This window comes from Lupinus angustifolius, chromosome LG17 (assembly GCF_001865875.1).
Source record: "Lupinus angustifolius cultivar Tanjil chromosome LG17, LupAngTanjil_v1.0, whole genome shotgun sequence".
NCBI lineage: Eukaryota > Viridiplantae > Streptophyta > Magnoliopsida > Fabales > Fabaceae > Lupinus > Lupinus angustifolius.
Window position 1 is genome coordinate 5,951,520 of NC_032025.1, and position 7,969 is coordinate 5,959,488.

At 38.3% G+C, this 7,969-nt stretch overlaps 1 protein-coding gene across 1 annotated transcript; it reads left to right on the forward strand.

Moving 5' to 3' along the window:
- LOC109330817 lies at positions 4,571-5,605 on the forward strand. The gene has a single exon (XM_019565095.1). It carries the CDS (start codon positions 4,571-4,573, stop codon positions 5,603-5,605), a length of 1,035 nt encoding a protein of 344 aa, XP_019420640.1.

Here is a 7,969-nt window from a genome sequence, read left to right on the forward strand (position 1 = left end):
ATTAAAGGAATTCTTTACTTGTTTACACTTTTGAAACATGTCACAAGAATCATGAGTTTTAAAATTGAGTTTTGGAAGACCGATTACCAAATTATTTTTAGATAATTTTTCTAAATGCTTCACATGAATGTGAGCGACACATCTATGCCAAAGCCATATGTCATCTTCTTTTGAAATAAAACATTTTGAGAACAAGGAAGTGACATCCTCCAGATTAACCATATAAATATTATTTACACGATATCTGACAAATGACACACGATTACCTTTGTCGAATAGTTGGCTTATGCTCAATAGATTATGTTCCAAACCTTCTACGTATAGAACGTTCTTGATTATAGCGTGAGTTGAGTTACCAATCTTCCCGGTGCCTAAGATTCTTCCTTTGTTGTTGTCTCCATAGGTGACGAAACCCTTTTATTTTAATGACAAGTCTAGGAATTTCGACTTGTCTCCAGTCATATGTCTCGAACAGCCGCTATGAAGATACCAGTTTTGCCCATGCGTTCGAAGACATACCTACAAAATAGATCACCTGCTAGTTTCAGGTACCCAAATTATGTTGGGTTCTTTTCTATTAGTGATGAGGGAGTTATCTCCCTTTCTTACCCAAGCGTAAACACCACTAGGTATCCCATATCTCCTGATGTAACAGGAATGAGAGGTGTGGCCATATGTTCCACAATAAAAACATGTAGGGACTCTAGTTTTCTTATTAGACTTTTTATATGGACGAGTTAGAGGTCTCCTATATGGTCTATTTCTATTTGATGGGGGAACATACCCTAATCCAGTGTGGTCACCAACGTTTCTCGTTTTACTAAGCAGAGTGTCTAATTGGTGTTTACTATTTGTGAGTTTTGCGAGTTTTTCATTTAGTTTAAAATTCTCTTTTTTCAAGTCCTCGCAAGACTCACAAGTAGTTGTTTGACATAAATTATTTTTAGAGCAATCGCATGAAGTACAAGAAAAAAATTAGATCTAAGGTTTCATTTCCAATTTTAATTCATCTAATTCTTTTTGTAGTTGAAATATTTTCTGATCATTTAGCAAAAATATTCTTTTTCTATCAGCAATAATTTTTGCTAATTTTTAAAGCTCTTCATGCATCTCAACATAAGCATCATATAAAAAATCATATGAGGGAGAATCAGAAGAAGAGAATGATGTGTCAGAATATACCTCATCTGTAACATCCTTACTACCTGATCCGCGAGCTTCATCTGTTATGGTCATTAGGCACAACTTAGACTCCATGATTGCCGTCACTTTAGGTTGCCATCTCCTGTCAAGACAACATAAAACTTTATTAGCGACTTCTCCTCTGGTAAACATTTTATCTAGAGCAATAAGATAATTAATAATGTGAGTGAATCGCTTTTGCATGTCGCCAATTGTTGAAAGCGTTATTAGGTGTTTATTTTAGTTGGGAGTTTTCTTCTCTCAACAAATCATCATGACAGTAGTGTCAATTTGTTGAAAGATTAATACTCTCATTTTCGTTATGTTCCTTTTGTAAGTAAGAAAACTCGGTTTTGTTCTTTGTTCGCCATCTCAACTTTATTGAAATAAATTCCAACGCCGATATATTGGTTTCAAGAATATTCCAATTACAACTTACTTTCTTAATAATCATGTGAATAAATCATTCATTCTTTGCTCCATCTCGGCTTTGTTAGAATAAATTCTAACGCCGGTGTAATGCTATCGAAGCAATGACCTATTACATAATTATTAAGTACCTTTGAATACCATTTCGGTTTTGTGGAATAAATTCCAACATCGGTTTAATGGAATTTTAATATATAAAAGTGATGAATAGTTAGTTGTTAGATACAAATAAATAAATAAAGAACAAAAGAATAATAAATTTAGTGACCTTTTATTTATTTACCCCCTTTCGGGTTCATTTTATTAACAAACCAAACCTCTTCCTTAAGGAAGGTTGGTATTAAAGAATAAAATGCGGAAAATGCGGAAAGTAAATAACAATAAATAAAAGTTAGTAAGTTAGTTCATCACTTTTGTATATTAAAAGGTGTTTTCAACAAATAAATTTATTGTTAACACTTTACTATTTTACAATTTACACCTCTTTCAAGATTCAATTGTAATATTATGTCGAACCACAAGGAATTGCCTAATAAAATAAATCATTGTTAAGTGCCAAAATGTTAATGAAATGTATATGATTCAGAGGCACTTTGTTTGAATTTATGATGTAATTGCATACAATTTCCAATAATCTAGTAATTTTATATTGTTTAGGAATTTAAGTAATTATTATTGTTTGTAGGTGAAGATATGATGAAAAAAGGAGAAAAAAGAGAAGATTCAGGTTCTGAACAGCACAAGCCTCGCCCAAGCGAGGGAATTATCGCTAAAGCGACAATTCAGAAGAAAATGCGGACATCCCTCGCCCAAGCGAGGGACTGTTGCCCGGGCACTATTCAAGACCAAAATTAGCCAAGCTTACTGTTTCTCCCTCGCCCAAGCGAGGGAGCCTCGCCCAAGCAAGAGATCCTCGCTCAGGCGAGGTGATCAGGCAGAAATTGTCATCTTCTCTCGCCCGGGCGAGGTGGTCCGATTTTGGAAAGTTATCTTCTCTCGCTCAAGCGAGAATACCTAGCTTGAGCGAGAGTGTGGCAGTTAGACATGAAATATGCAGTTTTGGAAAAGGCAAGGATCATCATCACTCTTCTGAAAGAAATATTGGCACGAAATATAGAGAGAATAGGATAGAAATCGTGGAAACGATTCTATTTCACATGATTCTTTGTATTAGTACATGATTCAAGCGTTGTAATAGCGATGATGAATGGCTAGTTCTTCATAGTTGGGAATCGAAATGTAATCTTCTTAACTTTCGTACTCCTGGATTCAATTCTATATTAATGTTGTTTGATTTTGGAAAGTTTACCCATTGTTTATTGCTTGATTTCAATTAGCTACTGAATTCATAATTTAAGGTTCAAGTTTAACTGGGAAGTTAAACTTGATACCAGATCTGGATTGGCTTTCTTGCTACATAATTGATCCAGGGATGGACATTGATGTAGGAATTGCTTTTACATTTGGTTTTAATGCTAGTTAATCATCCGATTATCCAAGGAATTGGTAATTGAGTGATTACCTAAGAATTTTACAATCAGGGAACTAATGTAATTGATTTATGGAAAATGTGCATCAAATTCAGTAACTTCACAAACTATTAGGAATTGAATCTATGGATATCAAAAGGGAAAGTTGATGAGTTTCGATCCCAACCCTTTTATTTTAATATCTTCTATTGTTATTTAAATTTGATTATTTCTAAAAACCAATGCAAATTTACCAACCAAATCTTGTATATAGCTGCTCAATTGATTCTTATAGGAATTAGTGTAAATCCATTATGCTTCCTGAGGACGATACCCCGGTACTTTACCGGATTTTATTACTTGTACAATACGGTACACTTACCGTTACATAAAATATCTAACAATTTTTTGGCGCCGTTCCCGGGGAGCATCAAGCGATTTATATTAGTTCTTTATAAATTCAATTGAGAGTTGCACAAAGTTATTCTTTAATTTTATATCTTTGTATAGCTAACCCTTTTGCTAACTTTTGCCATAGTTTTCTTATTTATGCTTTTGCGAGGTAAAGCTACTGACGAGCAGTTAGAGTACAATCCTGAGATTGAGAAGTCAGCAAAGAGTAATCGTAAGAAAGCGAAAGAAAAGAAGAAGCAAGGCATTGTGAAAGCATAGTGTAGCTCTGGACAGTCTGAAGATTCAGAGCCTTAGTCAATCCAAATGGATAATATGCAAAATGCCACTGGGAATAATCCCAGGCCTATTCCTCCAAGGAGGACTTTAGGCGATTATGCCATGTACCAGGGCCCGAGGCACTACTCAAGCATTGTGATTCCACAGATGGATAGGACTGTGGAGATTAAACCCTCCTATCTGAATTTGGTTAGCGCTCACCAGTTTACGGGGAAAGACTATGAAGACCCTTATGCACATCTCGACAATTTCTATGAATTGGTGGCCATAATAGGTTATAATGATGCTCAACGGGAAGCTGCTTATATCATGCGTTGGGTGAAGCTAGAGAGTGATTGAAATCTCATCCAACTCAGAGCTTGAGGAGTTGGAGTGACTTGGAGTCAAAGTTCTTAACAAGATTCTTTCCACTAACTCGGTATGTGCATGCGAAGTTTGAGATATCAACCTTCAGGCAAGGGGTGGATGAATAATTCTATGAAGCTTGGGAGCGTTTTCAGGCGTTACTCAAAAAATTCCTGAATCATGGTTTTGAAGATGTGGATCAGTTGAAAATCTTCTGTAATGGATTAAAGCCTGAAACGAAGATGATTCTAGATGCAGCAGCGGGTGGAACAATGATGGCGGTGGACGCAGAACAAGCCACGAGAATCATAACAGCTCTATCATCAACAGATAGGCAAACACAACATAATCGGAGATCAGTACAGAAGAAGGGGGTACTTGACCTGCAGACGTCAGATGCTATCTTGGCATAGAACAAGATCTTAACTCAACAAATAGAAGCACTAACCAAGAAGATGTCTAAGCTGCCTCAACAACTTAATGCAATACAGACTCCTCCGATTCACCAACAAGTTTTGCGGTGTGAGTTTTGTGGAGGGGAACATCCCATTGGTCACTGCTCAATACCTACCACCACACCAGAGGAAGAGGTTCAATATGTTACTAATCAACCTCGGCAAAGAAATTTCCCCAACAACCCTCCATACAACAATCAGTTTTCACAAGGTTGGAGGGGAAATCCAAATCAGAATCAGAATTATAGGTGGAGGCAGGAAACAGGGCCATCAAACAGGCAACCACCATTCCAACCATCATATCAGCAGGATACACATCCACCTTTGCATGAAAGACAGACAAAATTGGAAGAGACACTAGAAAAATTCATGCAAGTCTCTATTGCTAATCAGAAAAATACAGATGCATCCATCCAAAATTTGGAGACTCAGGTGGGTCAATTGGCTAAACAAATGGCAGAACAGAATACAGACCGACAACATTTTTCAGGTAATACCCAAACCAACCCCAAAGAACATTGCAAATCCATCACTACAAGGAGTGGCAAGGTTATTGGAAAGGGTATTGGTGAGAATCTAGTGGTCGAAGAAGAGGTTCTGGGAGAAACTGAGGTTGAGGAAGGACAGAAGACAGTCAGAGAAACTAAAAAGGGTGATGTAGTGAATAATGAGGAAGGGGTAACTAACGCTGAAGATGTGGTAAGGGAGAAAGATGACAAGAGGAAGAGTGATCTGCCTCAGTTGAAGGATCTTCCTTATCCAAAGAAACCTTCCAAAAAGGATAAGGAAAGGCAGTATACTAGGTTCTTGGATATATTCAAGAACCTACAGATTAACATTCCCTTCATAGAGGCGATGGAACAGATGCCCACCTATGCAAAATTTATGAAGGACCTGTTGACAAAGAAGAGGAAGTTTTCAGAAGAAACAGTAACATTGGAAGCTAAGTGCAGTGTTATAATCCAGAAGTCTTTGCCTGAAAAGACTAAAGATCCAGGCAGCTTCACAATACCAGTCACAATCGGTGAGCTATAAGTGGGAAAGACACTGCTTGATTTGGGTGCCAGCATTTACTTGATGCCTTTATCCATGCTGAAAAGGATTAGAGAGTTAGAAATTAAGCCTACTAGGATGACTCTGCAACTAGCTAACAAATCAGGGAAGTATCCTTATGGAGTTGCTGAGGATGTTCTAGTGAAGGTGGATGAATTAGTATTCCCTGTTGACTTTGTCATCATGGATATGGAGGAGGACACTGAGGTCCCATTGATTTTGGGCAGACCCTTTATGAAGACTGCAAGGGTCATTATTGATGTTGATGATGGGAAACTGAAAATGAGGGTGCAGGATCAGGAAGTGAACTTCAATGTATTTGAAGCAATGCAACACCCGAAAGACAAACAACACTACTTTCGAGTGGATTTTATTGAGGACTTGTTGATGCTCGATAATATTCACTTGAGTAGCAGAAGCCCATTGGAGAAAGTACTGACTGGGAAGATAGAAGGGAACAGTAGTGAAGAAGACAAGTTGATCAAAACATGCATAGCAGAGTTGGACACACCTCGAAAGGGTAAATCTGAGCAAACTCACATTGAGGAACTGGTTAAAGAGAAGAAAGATGAAGTTCCGAATGCAGAATTAAAATTACTTCCTTCACATTTGAAGTATGTGTTCCTAGAGGATGGAAGTCAGAAACCGGTTATAATCAACAGTGCTCTATCACCAGATGAAGAACATCAACTAATTGAGGTGCTGAAGAAAAATGCAGGAGCAATAGGGTGGACACTGACGGATTTACATGGGATCAGCCCATCTTATTGTATGCATAAAATCCACATGGAAGTGGATTACAAACCGGTTGCACAACCTCAGAGACGTCTGAATCCTACTATGAAGGAAGTGGTTAAGAAGGAGGTGATGAAACTCTTGGATGCTGGGATGATTTATCCCATATCTGATAGTACTTGGGTGAGTCCGGTTCAAGTGGTCCCAAAGAAAGGGGGTATGACTGTGGTTCGAAATGACAAAGATGAGCTGATTCCAACCAGAACAGTCACTAGTTGGCGCATGTGTATTGATTACAGGAAGTTGAACCAGGCTACTAGAAAAGACCATTTCCCTCTGCCATTCATGGATCAAATGATTGAGAGATTGGCTGGACAAGCATTCTACTGCTTTCTGGATGGGTATTCTGAGTACAACCAGATCAATATGGATCCCCAAGATCAGGAGAAAACAGCTTTCACATGTCCTGTTGGTGTCTTTGCATACAGTATTGCTAATCAGAAAAATACAGATGCATCCATCCAAAATTTGGAGACTCAGGTGGGTCAATTGGCTAAACAAATGGCAGAACAGAATACAGACCGACAACATTTTTCAGGTAATACCCAAACCAACCCCAAAGAACATTGCAAATCCATCACTACAAGGAGTGGCAAGGTTATTGGAAAGGGTATTGGTGAGAATCTAGTGGTCGAAGAAGAGGTTCTGGGAGAAACTGAGGTTGAGGAAGGACAGAAGACAGTCAGAGAAACTAAAAAGGGTGATGTAGTGAATAATGAGGAAGGGGTAACTAACGCTGAAGATGTGGTAAGGGAGAAAGATGACAAGAGGAAGAGTGATCTGCCTCAGTTGAAGGATCTTCCTTATCCAAAGCAACCTTCCAAAAAGGATAAGGAAAGGCAGTATACTAGGTTCTTGGATATATTCAAGAACCTACAGATTAACATTCCCTTCATAGAGGCGATGGAACAGATGCCCACCTATGCAAAATTTATGAAGGACCTGTTGACAAAGAAGAGGAAGTTTTCAGAAGAAACAGTAACATTGGAAGCTAAGTGCAGTGTTATAATCCAGAAGTCTTTGCCTGAAAAGACTAAAGATCCAGGCAGCTTCACAATACCAGTCACAATCGGTGAGCTATAAGTGGGAAAGACACTGCTTGATTTGGGTGCCAGCATTTACTTGATGCCTTTATCCATGCTGAAAAGGATTAGAGAGTTAGAAATTAAGCCTACTAGGATGACTCTGCAACTAGCTAACAAATCAGGGAAGTATCCTTATGGAGTTGCTGAGGATGTTCTAGTGAAGGTGGATGAATTAGTATTCCCTGTTGACTTTGTCATCATGGATATGGAGGAGGACACTGAGGTCCCATTGATTTTGGGCAGACCCTTTATGAAGACTGCAAGGGTCATTATTGATGTTGATGATGGGAAACTGAAAATGAGGGTGCAGGATCAGGAAGTGAACTTCAATGTATTTGAAGCAATGCAGCACCCTAAAGACAAACAACACTACTTTCGAGTGGATGTTATTGAGGACTTGTTGATGCTCGATAATATTCACTTGAGTAGCAGAAGCCCATTGGAGAAAGTACTGACTGGGAAGATA

Excerpts from the sequence above, each read along its gene's own strand:
- LOC109330817 (XM_019565095.1), top strand. The coding sequence starts at position 4,571 with ATGTCTAAGCTGCCTCAACAACTTAATGCAATACAGACTCCTCCGATT.